The following is a 23,091-nucleotide window of genomic DNA, read 5'->3' as shown; positions in this document are numbered from 1 at the left end:
TAACAAGTACACGGAAGATCTCGAAGTCTCTCAACAATTTAGGCACTGCAATTCCATAGACTAGATTCTTGACCAAGGCAATCTAGATTCTATCCGAGTGGGACTAATATGGACTAAAGCTTTCAGCCTCTCTAGGTACCATCAAGCTTACTTGCTAACCATCAACCTAGGGATCTAGGCACACATCTGAGGTTAGAGCTCCATGACCAACGCCACGCTCCCTACTTCGGGAACTAGACATCAACACATAGTGCTGACCAGATGTCCTCCCAGGCAATATGTCTCAAACACAAGGCCTTAAAAAATCTCTTCCAAACTTTTAACATCATCAACAAGATCAACAATATCAACTAAACCAAGCATGCTTCTAAGATATTCAAACTTCTTATTAGGAAGAGACTTTTCTAGTTATCAACCACCTATTCGTCTGTCAGGACATATTGTAGCTTCACGATTCCATCTTGCACCAAATTCCTAATGTAGTGGAACTTATTGTTGATATGCTTCGTCCTAGCATGAAACAGGGGATCTCCAGACATCTTGATACAACTTTGATTATCACAATTTATCACAGTAGGATCTAGAGGCGTCTCGAACAAATCTGTTAGAAGCTTCCTCAACTATACAACCTCCTTTCCTACTTCACATGCAACCATGTACTCTACTTCAACACCACTCAAAGCAACGGGATCTTGCTTTCTACTCATCCATGAGATCATGGCAGATCCCAAACTAAAGAATCCACCGATAGTGCTTCTTCCATCAGTGTCACTACCACCTCAATCAGAATTTGTGAAGCCAATCAGATTGACTTCCTTGCTATTGTACTTTAGGCAGTGATGTATCATGCCACGAAGATATCTCAATATATGCTTGGCAACTATCTAGTGATCATGATAAGGCTCCAACTGAAACTGACTAAGAATGTTCACAACAAAGCATATATCCAGCCTAGTATTTACCAGATACATCAGAGAACCCACCAACCGACGATAGGAGGTGGGATCCACGAGACTTGAGTCAGAGTTCCTTAACTTCTTGAGATTGGTGATCATAGGAATAGTCATGGGTTTGGAATTCATCATCCCAAATTTCTGCTATAACTTGATGATATACTTTCCTTACCCCAAATATATCTCCCTAGGATTTTGCCATACTTTCAGACCTAGGTAATAGTGCATCAGTCCTAGATCCTTCATCTCAAATTCAACTTCCAACATCTTATTGCATTCTTGTATTCTTCTCTCCACATCTGAAATGAATAAATAATCCACATATAATAGAATAATGGCTGGCTCATTATTCACAACCTTGATGTAGAGATTTGGATCAGCGAAACTCTTCACGAACTCAATTCTTAGAAGGTATGCATTCATTCTTGCATACCATGCCCTAGGAGCTTGCCTCAACCCATATAGGGCCTTCTTGAGTCTACAAACATGAGTATCTTTTCCATTTACTTCAAAGCCTTCGGGTTGCTCAATGTATACTTCCTCATCGATGGTCCCATTCAGAAATGTTGTCTTCATGTCCATTTGATGGATATTCCATCCCATTGTAGCAGCCAATGAAACCAAAGATCTAATGGTAGTATACATTGCAGTGGGTTCAAAGGTTTCTTCATAATGTATGCCTTCCTTTTGAGAGAAACCCCTTGCAACAAATCTAGCTTTGTATTTATCTATACTTCCATCAACAACATGTTTGATCTTGTAGATCCATTTTGAGGTGACAACCGATTTGTCACTAGGTCTAGGAATGATTTCCCAAACCCCATTCTTCATGATGGATTGATATTCTTCCTGCATAGCTTTCTTCCATACTTCTTGATGAGCAGCTTCTTCAAATGTAGATGGTTCAACTTCAATTAGTCTTGTCATATATGCAGCATATCCAAAATATCTCTTCGGCCTTTTTCTTTCTCTAAAGGTTCCTTTCATAGCTCCATGTCCTTCAACATCTTCAAGAGTAGCTTTTAACCAATTTGGCCTCTTCCTTGCATTCAGTATGATCACAGGTTGAATAGGCTCACTTGGTCCTTCTTCTTCTTCTTGAATTGTAGAAGGATTGTTGGGTTGTACTTCTTCTTCTTCAAATATAGGTAGATCTTCGTCATCAAAATCAATAAGAATATCCTTGGATCTTTTGTAGGCTTGATTTTCATCAAATATAATGTCCCTGCTTACTTCAATGTGTCTCCCTTCCTTGATGTAGATTCTATATGCCTTTGAGGAGAGACTATAGCCAATGAAGATCCCTTTGATTCTTGTAGAATCTAACTTCTTTCGTTTGTCCTTTGGAATGTGGATATAGGCAGGACTCCCAAAGATTCAGAGATGGTCCAGGCTTGGCTTCTTCCTTGTGAATGCTTCCTCGGGTGTCATATTTTCAAGAATTTTATGAGGACTTCTATTTTGAATATATACAACTGCCATTGTTGCTTCTCCCATAGAAATTTTGGTAAGTCTTGACTAGGGAGCATTGTTTGTACACCTTCTTCAATTGTCCTATTCTTTCTTTCGACCACTCCATTTTGTTTGGGATAGTAGGGAACAATAAGCTCCCTCTTAATTCCTGCTTCTTTACAATATGCAATCAATTCTTTAGAAGTGTATTCCCCACCATTGTCGGATCTCAAAGTCTTTATTTTCCTTTCAGTTAGGGTTTCCACTTCACATCTAAACTCCTTGAATTTCTCAAATACTTCATCCTTTTTCTTGAGAAGGTAGAGCCATGTATTTCTAGAGTGATCATCAATAAATGTTACATAGTAAAGATGACATCCAAGTGATTTGTTAGACATGGGACCACACATCAGAATGTATGAGGTCTAATATTTCTTTAGACTTTGTTTCACTATTTGAAAATGGATTTCTTGTATGTTTTCCCAAAGAGCATCCCTTGCAAACTCCTTCACAATCTTCTTTGATATTGGGGGTGTCCTGAACTATATGTTTAAGAGTGGGAATGACCTTGTAGTGAAGATGACCATATCTTCTATGCCATAGCTCAATGGGATTGGTTTCCATATGAACTAGGGCTTGAGGAGGTGGTGTAATGACTCTATACAAGCTTTCTTCACAGAGCAAGGCCATAGGAGTTGCTATCGAGGGTTTCTAGCCAAGGAACCCAGATCGGTGGTGCGATTGCACAAGACGATCAAAGTAGGGGACATCTCGATAGCGGCAAAAGGATTTCCAGGAGGGAAATTAGGACTTAAAGGGAGTCCAGAAGAAAACTTCCAGACGGAAAGTAGAGACTCAGAGGAGTCGAACAGAGAACTTCCAGGAGGGAAGTAGAGGAGCATCATGGCACTACACGGAGTAAGAGACCAGGATAGACTGGACGGAGCATCGAACTTCGCAATCTGGAAGGCCAGAATCTTATCCGTACTTGACAGGAATCGTGTCAAGAACTTTGCCTTGAAGGTAATAGCTATCCCAGTCGACCCCAATGATAATGACAGGTACGAGGAGGCGATGGCGAGGGCCAAGAGCATTATCCTTGATGGGGTCAAGGATCATGTAGTACCACACATAGCTGAGAAGGAAACAGCATTTGAGATGTGGGAGGCTCTCAAGAAGTTGTACCAGCATACTTCTGTGCAGAGAAGAATGCTGCTTGAGAATCAGTTGAGGTCGTATCAGATGAAGAAGGGAGAACCGATTGACACCTTCCTCGGAGGACTGAATGAGATCGGAATTCAGTTGACTGCTATAGAGGCGACACCGGACCAGGAGCTGATGGTGAGGACAACCCTGAATGCTGTCTCAAATGACTGGGAGGTATTTGTCCAGAGTATATTGGGCAGAAGGACTCTCTCCTTGGGACGAGATGTGGGCAGCTCTTCGCCAGGAAGAGATCAGACGGCAGTCGAAGACGGGTAGCAGCAGCAAGGGGATCAAAGTCAAGCAGGAAGAGGAAGATATGGCCCTAGCATCCGAGGGAAAGCAGGAGAAGTGGAAGAAGAAATATCTCTCCAAGATCAAGTGCTTCCACTGTGGGGAGTTGGGTCATTATGCGACCCAGTGTCCAAGGAAGAAGAGTAAGGGAGAGTCTTCTGAGACTAAGGCAGTGCCAGCATGGGCAGAGAAAGAAGTTTTGACAGACGATGATTGTGCCATGAGTGCACATGCGCCACTTGAGAATAAGTGGGGAGACATCGAGTTGTAGTCAGGCGGACTACAGGCGATGAGGGGCAGGATCCTCGAGGTACCCAGCCTCTTGGATTAGACCTTGCTACAGAAGCCCCGAAGAGGAGTAGCAAGACTGGCTGAGTTGGGTGGAGACGGATGCGGATAAAGCGGCAGAGAGAGCTACAGTGCCCCGAGATAGCGCGAGGCTCGCAGGGTGCAACAGTGCGAGAGTCACAGGAGTGTTGCACCAGTGCAGGATGGCACAGTGAGGAGTGCAACGGTGCGAGATGCAGGGAGATGTTGCAGCGACGCAGAGGTCAGAGAGGGAGCACTTATCAGTGGCAGAGGGAGCTTCAGCATCAGTGGGTGTCTCTAGCCCAACAGGGAGGTCAGATTGGGAGATTAGTTATTTACTTCTCAGTAACTGAGTTGCAGTACAGCAGTGGGCAGCACGATGCAGCATGATAAGAGGAGGTGCAGTGCGGATGCAATGCTGGGAGAAAGGACCAGCAGCAGCACGGATTCAAAGGGAGCTGTCGTACAGATGCAGCAGTGGCAATGGCAGAACCATGGGCAGCAGTATAGGATGGAACAGTGCAGAGGATGTTGGGCAGGAAGGCCTAGCATCAGCATAGGTATCGATGTCAGATGATCAGAGTAATACTCAGTGAGGAGTATTGCTAGAGCACAGTCCTCACTAAGAGGGAATGTTGATTTGGGGTAGCATCTAATGTGCTCTAGCCACGAAATTTGGTGGAGGTTGGGGCACATGAGATCTCCAATACCCAGAAAGGGTTTGGGCAGATTCTAAACAGATCAAGAGATATTAAAATAATTAATATTTTTAATGGAGTCCCTAAGTCTAAACTTAGGGAAAATAAAATATTAATGTGTATTGATATGAATCTGTGTTAGAATGGTCCAAAAGACATGGATCAAGCCAGATCTAATCTTAGCCATTGATTAGGGACTTAATCTCGGCCGTTGATATGTCAACAGGAGGCTTGAGGGTCACTTGGAGGATACACCAGAGTGACCAGTCATTCTATTCTCTATAACGAGGTTTGCTAAGAGAGATACAATTAGTGATAAGGAGATGCAGCTGAGGGGTATTTGAGTACAGAGAGACAGGGAGGCAGAGATAGTAACTGGAGAGCAGTGCAATAGCCAAGGAGAGTGACACAAAGCCAGCTAGGGCTCACGCAGGGGCAGCCAAGAGCTGCGCAGAGCCTCGGAGAGGCCAACGTTGCTGACACAGAGGGCCAGAGGGTTGACGCAGGGCATCCCAGCGCTGACGCAGGGCATCCCAGGGTTGACGCAGACCCATCCGAGGTGATGCATGGCCAACGTGGGACAGAGAGGGGCTGACGTAGTCCAGAGAGAGGCCGACGCTGGGGTTTCTGGGGAAGATTTGTGCTGAATAGCTGCTGAAAGGATTATCCGGGGTTTCAGCCACGAGATTTGTCAGAAACTGAGAGGTATTACTGCCAAGGAAATTCTCTGTTGGGTAGGCCAGTTTCGGCACCCAAATTGTACTCTGATATTGCTTAATAAGAAAACCCTCAAATAGCTGCACCAATTTTCCCACATTGGGTTTTTTCGGGGACATTAGTCCAAAAATAATGGTGTCATATGGTGTGTTTGTTTCTATTTCTTTTAGTTATTGATCTGTAATATGTTGAGAATGCACTAGTGTTTATTTTCAGTATTTACATTGTAAATAACTTGTTAAGGAAAATAACAAGTATGTAGTGACTCTCCTAAGTTAAAGAAGTTCTTACCGAAACTGTAAAGATTACTGAACTGTGAAACTGTATGAATTGGTGAAATGGAGTACTTACCTGATCTGCTACGGCTGTTGCGGTGATCTGCTGCAGAACTTCTCCCGTTACCGAATGACCAAACCACCCAGCCGAACCGAGTATACCTGGATACTCAATCCAGTACGCCTCTCAACCGAAGCATACCGTTCCCCCGTGCCCAGAGACTTCAAAACAAGTAAGGCTCATAGTTCCGAATTATAAGCAGTATGGATAAATTTCCTCTCCTTCTTCCTTCAACAGCACTCTCCTTCGTCCTTCAACAACCCCCGGTTCAGTTTTTCCACTCACAGTCAATCCAACCTCTCCTCTTGAGACATAGAACACCCCCTTTTATAGCAGAGGTTCCTCCCTCTCTACGCATCAGTTAACCGCCTCTATGAAAGGATCAGATTTTCTTTAGGCGGTGACTGCTTTGTCATGATATCTGCCTTTAATAGAATCAGATCTTCATATATCGAATGGTGTCACAACACTTTAATTATGACAGATGGTACTTTAATTTAAATAATATAAAACCGTGATCATTTTAAATATTACATATTACTTTATGTCTAATAAAATATCAAGTTTAAACATAAGGTTTATGGGTTTAGTTTTATTAGTACACAATTTGGGTTATACATGTAGATATATGAATAAACTCAACTATATTTCTTACTGAGTGTATTTTTCTTCTATTTACGAGAATTAGGTGTTTAATTTACCCTTGATAATTAATTCATTTATCTTATATTTAGACATTCTCCATGAATAGTCGATATATAGTCGATGTATATATATATATATATACATATACTAGTGCAATGTATATGATGCATGCATATGTAGCTATCATATGCATGCCTCACATGCATGCTAATATTGCTATGCTGTTCGTGATTTGAGATGGGTTGTTACATACACCCCTCCTTCAAAAGAACTTCGTCCCGAAGTTAAGGGTTTATAAGGTATATTGATAATTCCTTTAAGGTATGTAAGGATTGTATTATGTGATTGAATTTTCATTTATGATCGTGAGGACACTTTAAACTTTGTGATTTTGAACGCTGATAGATTTCCAATTTTAATAGTCATGCCTTGCCCAAACCAGGTTCCCAAGCTATTCTAAAATCATCCTATCCTTCCTAATCTCTTCCGCTCCCATCCTATCCGTCCTCTACTGGAGTATGCCATGGCGTCAGCTATACTGACCTAACCATGCATAAACTCTAAGGATGGCAGCGTCGACTATATCGACCTGATTTCCCAGTAGGCATCCGGCAATCATCATCACACGTCTAGGGGAGCGTGACTCGCACAATCCTCCCATGATCCCAGGTTTTCAGAGGATAAACGGTGGGCAACACCTCCACCCCTCCCAGTAGAATCAGGGTTAATACCCTATCATGGAATCTCTTTGAGCCTTAATTGTTCTGAAGTTTCTGTCATCACGTGGTCATTTGGTAACGGATTTTATCTGCAATCATAAACACTTGTTCATGCATTTATAACATGTGCATTAATATTTTCAAAAAAAACACATAGCTTATGTATATTTCATACATGTCATCTAAAGTATAACATACCTTGCCATAATCTATTCATGTCATTAGCTTTCATATTTACAATATAATCATTCTTTCGTGTATTGTTTGTGCATAAAACTCATGACTTTAAATTGCTAACTGACACTTGATATTGATCTGTATGTGTTTGCTCAGTAACAACTAACTGGGTTATTGTCTTACTTGGTAACAAAATGCATCATATGGACAGTCATTAGCAAGGACAATTCTCAATTCCTTCTTTTTAACAATACTGTTAATTGCTGTGTTCTTTTATATATAAATTGATTGAAATACCTAGCTCAAAGTATGGTATGCAACACATTTTGGGAACATATTTTGTACTCCACATTTCTTTTAACAATAATACACCGAACACTGCTCTATGTTTAAATGGTAGTACTCTTTCAACACCTTGGCCCTATAGGTTGAATTTATGCTCACGGAACCTTTGCTCAGGTTGTATTCATCACTTATCTTATTGCTAAATTAGGTCTGAATGTTGCGTAGTATCCGATCCTTTTGACTGTTCCACTACCAAGGACTTGATATACATGCCAAGTAAACTACTGTTTCCAGATCTTTTGCCAGCGCACATTCCAGGGTCCGAACTTAAGTTCTATGCATTATACCAGTTATTTTTATGCCTCTATATAAATGAGTTAATGACTGTTGCAATTCTTAGTTAGTTCCTCATCACACGGTGTTTAATAGTAGTGTATTCCTGGTTGAATAATTGTGAATGGTATATATAACCGCTTGAGCTCAATTGGCTGGTACTGTTATCATTTAACTGGGAGTATAGTGGAAAACTGTTTACCTACCGCTAACAGATAATAACTGATGTGAAAAAAAAGGTCACTGTAACCTTCACAAAAACTCAGAAATTTATTAGAAACTAAGAGAATATACAGGAGGGAATTCTACATCTTTCACTGTGGTATAGAGATAATAATATGGCTAAATTATGTATAACAGCTGGGGCGATTTGGAGTAAGGAAGATATTATATGTGACTCTTTAGAGACCTCATTGAATGTTATTTGTCCACAGTATATATATATATATATTTTCTGAGGTAAAAACTATTATGAAGACATCTACAGAAGTTTTCATACGAAATTGAAGAAAGGTCTTATAGAAGAAATTTATACAACTCAATCATCAAGGAGGGATATCTACGAGGTTGTAGTAGAGTAGAATTATTATCACGTCTCAGCAAAATATCTTAGAGATTGAAATGTCCCGAACAATAACTACAGGAGCCAAATAACAAAAGACTGTATTAACTGTAATCAAATGCACCAGCAGTAGAATGTGTGAGGTTTAAGGTTTATGCCATGGTTCTGTTTATGTGTGAGGCATGTAATAACAGAACTAGCTTTCAAACAATTGTTAAAGATGATCCTAAATTGCATCAATCCATCAGTGAAGAATATATCATTACAGAGCACCATTGATTATAAAAGGCGAGAGCAGATTCTAACCATTCAACAACTTGTGGTTTTTATGTAAGATAGAAGAAGACAGTTTGAGGAGTGGGTCCCCTAGTAATTATAAAGGAGGATGACTAAACAAAATGAATATCTAGAAGTTTGTAAAAATATAAACATCATTACCACTTGTGTGTTACTGGAGCATAAAACGAATTCATCCAAGCAAAATTTACAATTACAAGAGACTAATAATAATTAAAAGCATGATATCAAAATATTCAAGAAAGTACTTATCTCTAGAGAATACGTCAACTCCTTTTCGTTCAACTCTTCAAGGAGTTAATCTCGTCCATACTATCCTCATCAGGAAGTCCATATCATCATCGGCAGGAAAGGCCAGTTTGTATCATCAGGTGGAATATCCTTCAACCACTCTAGGTCAATGCTGCCAATGTCTGTGTGAAGCATCTCAAGAAACCGTTTTATTCTCCCTGCAAGAACATTGTTCATCCCTCGGTCCTTGATGGTATCTGCAGTATCTTCATGATCAGCATATCTGACTGCATCCTAAATCACAGCATCCTCGGTATTTGAGTCCCTTTCTCTTTTAATCTACAATCTTCTACCTTTGTATTCTTCGTGATAGTTTCCCAATCAAATTTGTTCTTTCTACAGTTCCCGTCAATGTGATAATGGTTTATGTGATTGATAGTTGAAATTGAGGTATATAAGAAGGAAAGGTCGAACTCGTCATATAATCTTCAGAATGATAGAAGTTTCATGGTAGCATGATCTCGATTGCAAACCTACAGAGATGCCCTTGCCAACCAATAGATCTTTCCAGAAAAATACCTCAGATTTAAAATGCCACAAAGATTATAACTTGGCTACAGAGGCAGATACGAGCTCATCAGAGAGACTTTGCTTATTGGGTCCAGGGACTTGATTTTGATTGCAGAGATTCAAGAGAACCAATACCACGACTTCTTGATATCGATTCTTCTTACTCATATATATTTGGACCATACCCTTTAACCATTCTTTCACTGGTACCTTCCAAGATTGAAACTTCTGAGAAATACCGCTGATGATTCCCAGTGCAAGGATTGATACTCCAACTGCCACTTCAGGAACCAAGTAATCTTCGACCTTCTTCCTTAACCTAGCTCGGGTTCCTTGTTAGAAAACCAAATATAGTGTAGTACAAGCAATATTTTCTAAACTTCAGATATTATTTGTGAGGTTAACAGTACTTCTTTTAGATTTATTCTTCTATCAACAAATAATTGTACCTCAGAAATTAACCACAGTAGTAAGGAGAAAGCAGAGATCACAATACACAATAAGAGATACCAGAAATTAGGTCCAAGACCAGGGCAAAACCCAACCAAATCCTTCTTAGAGAGATCCTTCAAAATATGTAAAGACAAGGACTATACTGACCCAAGAAGACTTCCACAAGTGCAAGGTTTCCACAATTGAATGTCCTATAAAGATCACAAAGGAAAGGTTGATTCTCTCACAAGACTGGAATGTACCCTTCCTATACAACATTAGATCCAGATCTTCAGGTTCTAAAGCTCGAAGAAATTGTTGGAGTGTTGAATTCCCAAGCAAATCAGAAACCCCTGGGTAAAGCATTTAATTTGCTCTGCAACAGGTGTCACAAAATGACATTGAACCAGCAGTTTAACATATCGATGTCGATTCTTACTGTTTACAACCAAGTCCCTGACTTATGAAGTCATTATAAAATGAGAATAGAAACATCAAATACGGAAGAAACATTGATAACTTGGTGAGCATTGAGATGAAAGACAAGAAAAGTTCTGTTCTGTAGAATGAAATTTTTTTTTTTTGTACCACAGGAGATTTATACAAGTTGTTGTAGAGCTTGTTCTTTACCAACAGATGAATTTTATAGGAAAACGGGTAGCTAGTTTTATAAAAAAAAACACGTCAGTGAGATGCCACATTGACAATGAACTATACTGACACGAGGAGGAACATATTTTATTTATCATAGATATAAGTTTGCAATCACCTGAATCTTGAGAACCCCTTTGAATCTATTGTATACCTGCAATATATGCATTGAAATTCCTTTTGAAAACCATACACTATAACTTCACTTCATAAATATTAAACATGAATGATATAAATTCTCCTAGGAATGAATAATGTCAATTCAGAGAAACACTGAGTTACTTGATAGTTCATTCCTCGGGGATGTGAAAGAAGTGAAATTGGAATAATCAGGTATCTCCTACAATAATAATATAGTTTGAAAATTTCTGGTCTTCTTGTTATTGTAGAAACATCAGACTCGGTGAGAATACAAACAAGAACAGTTGTGTAATAATAATTGTGCAAAGTGTGAATTTTTGTGATACGAGTCATTGCATTAGACTAACAATATACCAATAGTTATGCACTTGGAACTTGTCAAGGCCAGCTTCAAGTTAAAAGGTCCACAACTAATAATTCCGATTGTGAATGCAAGTGCATGCTTGTGATATGACCCAACGCTTATGAGCAGCTACTGTGTTCATTGTTAATCATTTGCATGCATGTAATATAATTCTCAAGCCCCAATAGCAGAATACATTAATTATGTGATAATGTACATCGTACACAGTCAATGAGTCTCTGGTACCAACAACTAAAACTGTTTGTGTAGACCCAACAATAATAGCAGTCTAGATCAGAAACCACTAGAACAATAGTAAATACATATATTTATGTTTTTCTATAGTACCTCTTCTTAGAATCAAAACTGAAACTGAATAGTTTAATTTAAGAAGAAATTCTAAGGTCAATACTTTGACAGAATGCTTATGTGCATCCAGAAATCCTAACTATAAACACAAATTAAAGGTGACATACCCACCAACAATAGCAGTCTGTTTGAGAAACCATAACAATCATTCATATCATATAATTGAAAATTCTAATGAACACTTTGACAAACTGATTATGCTCATACAGAGCCCCTAAGTCCTAATTATAACAACATACATGAGCCAGTAACTTGGCTCAGATTCAAGCCACAGGTTTTAAAAACATAATTTGAAACAAATCAGTCACCAAAATTATATGTAGAGATGCATCTCATGCATTTTCCCTACTTGAAGGAAAGGCTATTTTGATGAAATGATGGCTAGAAGTGTACTCTTTGAAGGGTTGCCAATTGCATCTCTTTTAGAAATTTAAGTATCAGCATTTTCAAAATAGAAAACTAGAAATAAAAAAAATATATACATAAAAATATAATGAATTGGCCAGAGTTCAAACCTTGCCTAAGGCCATCTTAGCTGCTGCTTTCTCTGCATCCTTCTTCTTGGTGAAAACCGCAGAAGTTACTGAAAACAGACTACCAAGTTTATTTTTCAAGGGAAAGAAACAGTTTTGACATTCAGTCAGATTAACTGCAAGTGACGATTACCAGATGGAAGCGGATTCGATCCCGAGGCGAAATCTTTAATTGAAATTCTATTAAATGCGATGTGGTCAAGGGGTCGTAGGACTTGGGACCTTCGTCCGAGATGATCTCAGGCACGAAAATCCTACTGAACTTAAAGGCAAACATAATTCACAGAAAGAAGAAAGTAAAAGATTGTCCAAATCATCAAACACAATGCGAAGACAAATCAGAAAAAGAAAAGGTGCTGCGCAGGAAAATGGAATGAGGGAATCTTATGAAAAATCGGTGTGCCGGGAACATTATGAATTTCGAATCAGGTAATTATAGGTTATTTGGTAAAAAGAAAATATTTTATCTCTTTAAATAGAGAAGTGAGATGCGTTCTTAATTTTCTTTTAAAATTGGTCGCAAATGGGAAGTCGGTGGAGTTCATCCTGATCACTAATGAAATATCGTCGTATCATGACTCATAAGAGCCCACGGGGCACGTATTTCTTTACGCGTCGATTATCTACCAAACTCACGCTTTATTTTAACACGCAATCGTTTAGCTGGCATCAAATTTATGTAATCTGGCGTGTTAATACACCAGTGGTTGAGATACAATGGATTTCGATTTTTTTATTTTTTATTTTTTTTTAAATCTAACCGAACGCAGGGTCAGTGCCAATGCCAGTCGTGCACCCTGTTTCTATATTGCCTACAGCAGCTCGTATTTCTACTGATGGTGCAGCCACTAAAACTGCTCAGATGAAGGACGGTCAAAAATCCCTGAATGCAGAAACTGAACCGAAGCATGATAATGCCATGATGTTAGAGACTGTCTCTCCTGCAAAATCAGATGTTGCGGCCGTGATAGAAAACCTTGAATATGGATTGCGATCTCCACCGCGAAGCAGTTTTTTCAAAGAATAGATCCGTGGAGAGAACAAGACACGGGATTGGATTGCAATCTCTCCCCACGCAGAAGTTTATCGAAAAATAGAACTGCAGAGAGCATTAAATTATCACATGAAAAACTCGGAAATGGATCGGAATCTTCTCCCCGCAGCAGTATTTCAAAGAACAAAAATGCCGGGATTATTAAATTATCGCCGAATGCGGCAGAGTCTGAATCTCCCGTAGAATGCATGGTAAATGGGTCTCCCTCTGGATCTGAGTCTCTTTCACGACAAAAGCCTTCAAAGAATAAAGAAGAGCCGAGCTTTAGATTGTCAGCAGATGCTGCCGAGTCCAAATTTCAAGCGGAACACATTGCTGATGAGTTGCCATACGTGCTACAGTCTCCTCCTAGAAGCAGTCTTTCCAAACACAAAGGAGGGGACAGTGATACATTGCCAACAAATGCAGGAGACTTTGAATCTTTGGCAGAATCCATCATTATATTTTTATCAATAATGTGAAGTACAGCAATAGAAACAGCCGGAAATAATTTAAATCTTCAGAAAACAATCAGTCTTATATGAGTAGGAAGGCAAGGAGAATAGATATATCCCTAATGTAAACAGAAGACGCAATACATTGCAGATGATTTATCAGCAGAATGAGGAAATGCAAGGGGCCAGACAGCGAAAAGGGCAAAACTGAATATAGAGGATGATGCAATAGGTACTTGCAGTCACAGAGCCACATCCAGATTGATGTGCCAAAGTTCAATTTCATGATCAGCATTCACGGAATGAACATCAAGGATCTATTAGATGTTAATGTTATAAAATCAAGTGACTTTAGGCATACTGTGGTAAGATCATATGTCATATAGTGCAGGGGAATGCCCATTCTCCTATGCATGCATAGGTTGAACCTATTACCACATGGAACTTTTGATGAAAATATATGGAGAACACCCTTGTTTGTGACACAACAGAAGCCACTGATGCAGAACCAGAAGCTGCTGATACTTCTAAATATGATCAGAAAAGTATTTCATCTTCAGTGTTGAATGAAAATAGTGAAGGAACAGATATAGCTGAAGCCACTGATACAGCCTCAGAAGCTCTTGAAACCTTTGGTGATGAACAGCACAAATTTTCATCTTTTGCTCTAAAGGAATATGGAAAGGATAAGGTTCATGTGCTGTCGTGACGGGCACAACTATAAACCAATTTCTTCTGAAAAATAATTGAATCTTTTAACAACTTAACAGGTCCGAAAGTTGAACCAGCTCCGATACCATATGTAGTGACTCTCCTAAGTTAAAGAAGTTCTTACCGAAACTGTAAAGATTACTGAACTGTGAAACTGTATGAATTGGTGAAATGGAGTACTTACCTGATCTGCTACGGCTGTTGCGGTGATCTGCTGCAGAACTTCTCCCGTTACCGAATGACCAAACCACCCAGCCGAACCGAGTATACCTGGATACTCAATCCAGTACGCTTCTCAACCGAAGCATACCGTTCCCCCGTGCCCAGAGACTTCAAAACAAGTAAGGCTCATAGTTCCGAATTATAAGCAGTATGGATAAATTTCCTCTCCTTCTTCCTTCAACAGCACTCTCCTTCGTCCTTCAACAACCCCCGGTTCAGTTTTTCCACTCACAGTCAATCCAACCTCTCCTCTTGAGACATAGAACACCCCCTTTTATAGCAGAGGTTCCTCCCTCTCTACGCATCAGTTAACTGCCTCTATGAAAGGATCAGATTTTCTTTAGGCGGTGACTGCTTTGTCATGATATCTGCCTTTAATAGAATCAGATCTTCATATATCGAATGGTGTCACAACACTTTAATTATGACAGATGGTACTTTAATTTAAATAATATAAAACCGTGATGATTTTAAATATTACATATTACTTTATGTCTAATAAAATATCAAGTTTAAACATAAGGTTTATGGGTTTAGTTTTATTAGTACACAATTTGGGTTATACATGTAGATATATGAATAAACTCAACTATATTTCTTACTGAGTGTATTTTTCTTCTATTTACGAGAATTAGGTGTTTAATTTACCCCTTGATAATTAATTCATTTATCTTATATTTAGACATTCTCCATGAATAGTCGATATATAGTCGATGTATATATATATATACATATACTAGTGCAATGTATATGATGCATGCATATGTAGCTATCATATGCATGCCTCACATGCATGCTAATATTGCTATGCTGTTCGTGATTTGAGATGGGTTGTTACAAAGTAGGTAGGAATAAATAAGATAAAGTGCATGGAGGGTTTCTAAGTAAGTTCAACACAACTTAGCGCTAGTACTCTTGAGAAATTCGATCTCTTGATCTCTCTCACTTGATGTGTTCTCCGAGTGCCCATAATGCTCCTTATAATCTCTCGTTGGAGCTCCAACGGCCAAGATTAAATCATAATCAAAGACTAAGATTAATTGAGAGTTGATCCTCGTCTTCTTCTAGAAGATTCACACCAGATTTAATTAATACCCTTTAATTAACTAGATTTCCTAAGTTTAGACTCAGGGAACCATGTAAAATTTTTAATTATTTTAATTAAATCATCTCTAGGTGGAATTTTCTCAAACGATTTTTGGGTATTCGAGAATGCATGTGTCCTAAGCTCTCTGCAAAATTTCGAGGCTAGAGCACATCCGATGCTACAAAAATTAACATTGTTATCTAAAATTAACAATCACCCAAGTAGAAATAGACACTGGCATCCTTAGTGTTGATAAAAAATCTTCAAAATATAAATATTTTCTCTTTCTTTTACTTTCTAAGCCTTTCAAAACAAGGTGCTAGGGCAAATTCATAGGGCCAAATTCAATTAGGGCATAGCTAGATGAACATTGGAGGTAATAGGCCTTGAACTTAACCTTGTTGATCCATTTAACTCAAAATCTAGCCTTTTGCATGGTTAAATCTACCCTAGAAGGGTTGGTGTCATCATTTTCTAAGTAATTTGTGCCCTAGAAAAACCCTAACCCTAGCTAGGGCTTCAACTTAGGGCTTAATTTGAGGGTTTGCCTTTCTCCTTTGTTGATTACATCTTTTGTAAACCCTTTCTTTGATGCATGTATGCCTAGAAGTACCTTTGTTGCTATAAATATTGAAAACCCTGGGCCATATGTGTCATCTATAGGCCTGATGCATGATATGCTACTCCTTTATAGGAAGAATTGTTCCTTTGTCCATTAAAGAGTGTCTTCACCTAGCCTATATCTACATCACCTTGAGCCGTATAATATAGAATACCTTTAGGTGATCACTAGGAAGCCTCCCTTGTGGTGCAATTCCACTAAAGAGCAGGAGGAAGATTGCTGAGGTGACAGAGGCAATCTCCCTCATTGTTGCGACAAGGTCTAGCCTTTGCCTTGTGAGACCTCTCACAAGGCCTGCTAGATTTTGAGGCAACAGTGACTGAGCTATTACAATTACAAATTTCATTACTTATTGAAGTTTTGTCATGTCTAAGCACACAATGTCTCTATAGGGCAAGGGAACAAGGATCTAAATAGTGACATCCAAACAGGGTAGAGAATAATAAATTAAAAACTAATTAAATGGTTATAAATATAGCCACACAAATGGCCATATTCTTACAAAAGGGTTTTGAAGATTATTTCATAAAGTCTGACCAAAACAATCAACAAATTTAAAAGAATGACACAATCATATAGAAAAACAATATCAAATAAAGGCTGGATTCATAACATGTGCCTAAGAATATAATAAGAGTTGCCAAAAGATACCTCTCCTGTGAAGAAGACAGGCCGGCCTTCTTTAGCAGCTTTGACAGCATCGAAAATATCCCCAGTTTCATCTCTGATTCTATGAGCAGACCATCTTGACGCAGCTCCCTAAAATGTATAAGGTTCATATGATGTTAGAGAATGAACTACATCCCAAAATAACAGCGCAAAAATCTGCGTACTCATCCTCTTCTATCTCCCTCTTCTAAGATCTTGTGATGGTGACATGAAAATTGAAATTCTGCTTAAAAATACGGATACAGTAGTGCCTTATATTTGTCTTTCATCAATATCACTGGGGTAAAAAAGGCAGAAATGACTTACTTGGCAGTATACCATCTCTTGCATCATGGCAAAAAGGGGATTGGTATCAAATGCTATCCAATTTTCAAACTATAGAACCACAGATTAAAAAAGAGGCTATCATGATTCAATACACCATGTGAACATTATGTATGCAAGCATGCTTTAAAATTCTTAAATTATCATATAGAAATACAAATCTACTTAGAGTCTCTTCCTACCTGAATTAAGGAGCACTAAGGTCAGTCCAAAACAGATTAACGACATAAAAGCCCAATATCCCAAGGGAAAATATGGCTACTTATGCATGACAGGTGCTAAATGTTCTGTAGTACATATGTGAATCCAGTGCAAGAGAATGCAAAATCAAAGGAAGAAAATACTTTTGAGAATGAATGTTGCATTGTCATGGCTCATGGCTCCTATCGCTGCAATCAGGTCTCTTATTCTCTTATTTCCTGCTCTCCTCTAGTAGTATCTCAACCCTCCTGTCTTGTTACTATGTGAACAGACATGTAAAAGTCACAATACCTCTCATTCATGGCAGTGACTCTCGATCAATTATCTCTTCAGTCCTTGTATTATCTTATAGTTGTTCATGTCGAATAAACATACCAATAAGTAAAGTTTAAGAGAGAACAGGAAATCTAAAAACAGTAAAAAATATCAAAACACTTGCCTTCCTCTTGAAGGTATAGCTGAGTTGCTTTTTAGCTCCAGGTACCAACACAGGATCCCAAGCCCTCTCAAACCTGAAGAAGTAAATATAATGAGTAAATATCTATGAAAATAGCACCTTGCTTGAAAAAAAAGTATATTGCTCTTGCTTAGATACCACAGCAACTTTTCAGACAAAGAAATGTTGAAACCACATACATATAATGTAACCGTTCAAAACCACTGCTACAACCCAATCCTAAGAGACCAAGAAGTTGTAAGCCCCATGGGGTCAACAGACCTCCAGATGGTAGAGGTACCTATAAGAAACATAATATATTACAACCTACACAGCATGTTCTACTGTGGCCAATAAATAAAGTAACAATTATACACCATTGAAAAATGGATTAATTCATTTGCCAGACAAATGGTGACCTTCCCCCATTCCATCAGACTCTGCCAAGTGAAGAACAACTTCACGGATAATTTCTTTGTCTTGGGGAAACCTCTCGTAGTACTTCTGGTTTTGCAATAAAACATTCTTATAGCATGCCCTATATACAGTATCTGCGGTGCATTCATTATCAATGGGTGGAAGGCCTCCTGTCAAAAGGACGTGCTTGAGACCCTCTGGGGCAAAGCTTAGATATGTAACGGCACAGAAACCACCAAAGCTCTGCAAATGAATAAAAGGTCCTATATTTAGTCAAAAACCTGAATACAAATATACTTACTGACATAATAAATGAAAATATAGACACAAAGATCAAGAGGTGCTAAAATAAGAAAATGAATGGAATATTAAACTTAGCAACTGTGAATTGAGAACAGCTTCCATGCAATGGATTCAGCGTTGAGGCAAGTGTATCTTGCCACACAAACTACTATAGTCAGGAAGCATACCAAGAAAAGAAATATCTACAGGAAGCACACCAAGAAGAGAAACATCTATGCAAGTTGCCCTCATGTCTTAATTTTTAAGAATTCATTTGTAAATGCACCTATAAAATAATATGTTCGCAAATTGAAGGCATCTAATATGAGATATCACACCCGTAAAGCCTTTGCAAATTATTGAATACTGTGCAAGGAAGCGGCCAATAAGATAATTTTATTTATGTCTGAAAAATGACCACAAGGAGGTCAAAGGGACTGAAGAGTACAACCAGTATGGGTACAATGTGGGGGTTCCAGTGTGTTGATTTGTGGTAGCATCGGATGTGCTCTAGCCATGAAATTTGGTGGAGAGGTTGGGGCACATGAGATCTCCAATACCCAGAAAGGGTTTGGGCAGATTCTAAACAGTTCAGGAGATATTAAAATAATTAATATTTTTAATGGAGTCCTTAAATTTAAACTTAGGGAAAATAAAATATTAATGTGTATTAATATGAAACTGTGTTAGAATGGTCCAAAAGACATGGATCAAGCCAAATCTAATCTTAGTCGTTGATTAGGGACTTAATCTCAGCTGTTGATATGTCAACGAGAAAAGTATAAGAGGAGGCTTGAGGGTCACTTGGAGAGTATACCAGAGTGATCAATCATTCTATTCTCTAGAGTGGAGTTTGCTAAGAGAGATAGAATTAGTGATCGGGAGTTGCAGCTGAGGGGCATTGAGTACAGAGAGACAGAGAGGCAGAGATAGTGCCGGGAGAGAAGCGCAGTAGCTAGGGAGAGTGACGCAGAGCCAACCAGGGCTCATGCAGGGCCATGCAGAGGCAGCCGGGAGCTGCGCAGAGCCTCAGAGAGGCCAGCGTTGCTGACACAGAGGGCCAGAGGGTTGATGCAGGGCCTCCTAAGGCTGACGTAGACCAATTTGGGGTGCCACACGGCTAGTGCTGGGCAGGGAGGGGCTAATGCAGTCTACAGAGAGGCTGACGCTAGGGTTTCTGAGGCAGATTGGTGTTGAAGTAGTTGTCGGAAGGGTTATCCGAGGTTTCAGCCAAGAGATTTGTCAGAAACTGAGAGGGATTACTGCCAAGGAAATTCTCTGTTGGGTAGGCCAGTTTCGGCACCCAGATTGTACTCTGATATTGCTTAGTAAGAAAACCCTCAGATAGTTGCACCGGTTTTCCCACATTGGGTTTTTCCGGGCACATTAGTCCAAAAATAATGGTGTCATATGGTGTGATTGTTTTTGTTTCCTTTAGTTGCTAATATGTAATATGTTGAGCATGCACTATTGTTTATTTTTAGTGTTTACATTGTAAATAACTTGTTAAGTAACATAGCAAGTAGGTAGGAATAAATCAGATAAAGTGCACGGGGGTTTCTAACTAAGTAGACTTAGAAACTTCAACACAACGCAACTCCTAGAAAATACCAAAAATAATACAAAGAAAGATACCTTTTTATATGCATAAATATTAAAAATCAAATATAGGTAGAAGAAAGTCTCGGCAATATATTGAAAATGAAACTAACTCAAACAAATTACAGAAAAACACATATAAAAACCAGAGACAAAATATTGGCGGAAAAAGGCTGAAGCCTCATGCTTCTCTCTCACTCTCATTCTTCATTATTAAAATAATTGAATATAGTGTTACAAATAAATAGATGAGAGATAGTGTTCTCAAGATAGTGCGTGCTATCTTAGACACTTTTGGTTGAGATAATTTCTCCTTTGGTTGAGATAATTTCTCACCAGACACACACCAATATAGGAGTTACCTAAACTAACTCCTATCTTAGAGGAACAACCCAAGAGTTAGGCACAAATTCCTAACTTGGAATTTTTAATTAATTTTTGGATTTATTATTGTTTTATGAGAGAGTCTAACATTCCCCCCCTCAATGATAAATCCAAAATAAGAACGAGGAACCATCTTCCAAGTTCTCATGTTGATCCTCAAAAACATTGCCTGAAAAAACCGCCAAAACTGGATGCTGGAAAAAACTCAAATCTGAAGAGAACATGAATCAACTGCATGCTTGATTCATCTCTGAAGGACGCTTGACAACTCCATCATGTGCCAAGCCGCAAAAGGATCCAACTGTCCTTTGCTTGAAAACAGCATCCGGTGTCCACTGACACAATTTGATGAACGCCCACTGGCGTGTTTGCTGATGATGATTGCCCACTGGCTGAAGATGTCGAAAAACAACTCAATGTTGTTTTTGCTATGATGAAAGCTGCTCACTGCTGCTTTGGCTGTCGATCGCCCACTGGCGAATTTGCTGATGCTCACTGCTGATGACAAATGCCCACTGGCTGATGAAGATGCCCACTGGCTACTTCGCTGATGTTGTCGAGACTTTCAGTCTGACAACCACTTGTCAATTTCATTGACATTTTCCCCCCTTTGTCAGTTGAAAGGAGAGACAATCTTCAAAATATATTTGAACTCCCCCCCTTCAGGTGTAGGAGAGTTTCACTGTCGTACTCCCTCATTCAACTGCATGAGAGTACCATCATCTGTTCACTGCTGGCTGCACTATGTGAGATTGTAGTCGGTTGTAGAACTGAGACAATCGTTTGACTGTGGATGACCATTCCCAAGGATCAATCCATTCATAATGTATCTTCAATCTGCCTGATTTTTGTTGGTTGCGACATTTTTCTGAGGAATGATTGTGCTTGCCACAATGGCAACACGGATGGAGATCAAAACATTGATCTTCCATATGACCGGCTCTTTGACAATGAGAGCATTTCGGTTGAACATGAACTTCAGGTTGCATGCAATTTCGTTTGTCTACAACTTTCTCAGAACCTGCTGAGGTGAGTGGTTCAAGAAATCCTGCACTCACAAACTTAATTGGCTTGGAATAATCTGGGATTTGTAAGTTGGTGTCATCAGGGACATATCCTAAGCCACGTCTATTCTTGTTATTTTGAATTTCTTCCCAGGGCTTGATGATGGGTTTGGAAGAAATTTGAATTTGATCATGAACAACTTCGACACTTGAAGTTGTTGGGATGAATGACTTATCATCTGGATGGTTCAAAGACTTGAAAGTATCACTCTTTTCTTGCAATTCATTCCTTTGAAGTTGGGACTCAAGTTGAAGAAACTCAATGGTTTCATGCGTTTGTTGTAGATGCCGTGAAAGATCAGCAAGAATTTCTTTGCTGACGTGCACCATGTCTTCATCACTGGAGATGATCAAACTGTGAAGAATGTTTAACAACTGAATATGCTGCGCCATCTGAACTTGCTCACTTGAAGTCAGGCTCTCTTGTCATAGATGTCGTGCTTTGAACTGTTTCACGTTACTTGAATGACAGGCTCACTTGTTATGAGACTTGAATGGCACGCTCGCTTGATTTGTTGATCTCAACTTGCTTGATTAGTGTTAGAGTTGAACTTGTTGTAGTTGTTGTGATGGTTGTTTCAAGGAGTTAAAACTCATGGACTCACTTGATTGTGCTTTTAAAGGAAGGGTGTCGAACACTGTCGAAAATGCACCCAAAAAGCTTACAATGATTTCAATGATTCACTACAATGACTCAATTCAAGACGTGGGTGTCGGTTTCAACCGAGAATGCACCCTTACAATTCAATGTGATTTGAGTTTGATTACAAGTTCAACAATGTTGATGTAGACTGTGCGCTGAAACGTTGAAGTTTACAGATTCATTAACTTGATTGTAGTGATGTAGACTTTGCTTTGAAATGCTGAAGTTTGCAGATTCATGAACTTGATTGTATTTGAGTGAATTTGTTTGTTGAGGTAGAATGCCGATGTTGAAAACTTTGATTATTTGTTGTAGTGTTGATCTTGCAGCTATGTGTTGTGCTTGCTTTATGTATGCGATGAAATTATTGATGTGTCACAACTAGGCACAGATCGAAAAGCAAAAACATGAATCCATAAAACACATGCGCCATCAAACACACACAGTGTACCTTAGATCCCCTTATTCAATTTCGGGCGGATCTAGGACACAATCACCACAAATAATACGTCTTTATTGAGTATTGAGTTCATCAACCTTTCATCTTTTACAACATTGCCATGAAAGCTTTCTCAAACAATGAGAATTTGACACTCACAAATTTGGAAGGAAATGCGTTCAAAAACCTGACTCAACCTCCTACATCAATGAGCTCTCCTTTGAAAAATCTATCACTTCAAAGATTTCAAAAA

The 23,091-nt window shown here is 39.0% G+C and overlaps 1 protein-coding gene across 1 annotated transcript in view; it reads right to left on the bottom strand.

Annotated features, from left to right (window-relative positions):
• LOC149158990 (uncharacterized) overlaps window positions 1–23,091 on the bottom strand; it is a 166,977-nt gene that overhangs the window by 43,568 nt on the left and 100,318 nt on the right. Inside the window, exons 4-8 of the mRNA XM_089434146.1 lie at window positions 18,435–18,670; window positions 18,211–18,312; window positions 18,014–18,086; window positions 17,356–17,424; window positions 17,032–17,139 (exon numbers count right to left, since the gene is read on the bottom strand). Of these exons, the coding sequence (XP_089290272.1) occupies window positions 17,032–17,139; window positions 17,356–17,424; window positions 18,014–18,086; window positions 18,211–18,312; window positions 18,435–18,670 (588 nt within the window). The remainder of the gene's footprint in view (window positions 1–17,031; window positions 17,140–17,355; window positions 17,425–18,013; window positions 18,087–18,210; window positions 18,313–18,434; window positions 18,671–23,091) is intronic.

This window comes from Pinus tabuliformis, chromosome 5_2, assembly GCF_031772625.1.
Source record: "Pinus tabuliformis cultivar Carrire ecotype Pingquan chromosome 5_2, CPIR1, whole genome shotgun sequence".
Lineage (NCBI taxonomy): Eukaryota > Viridiplantae > Streptophyta > Pinopsida > Pinales > Pinaceae > Pinus > Pinus tabuliformis.
This window is presented reverse-complemented; position numbering and strand designations above follow the sequence as displayed.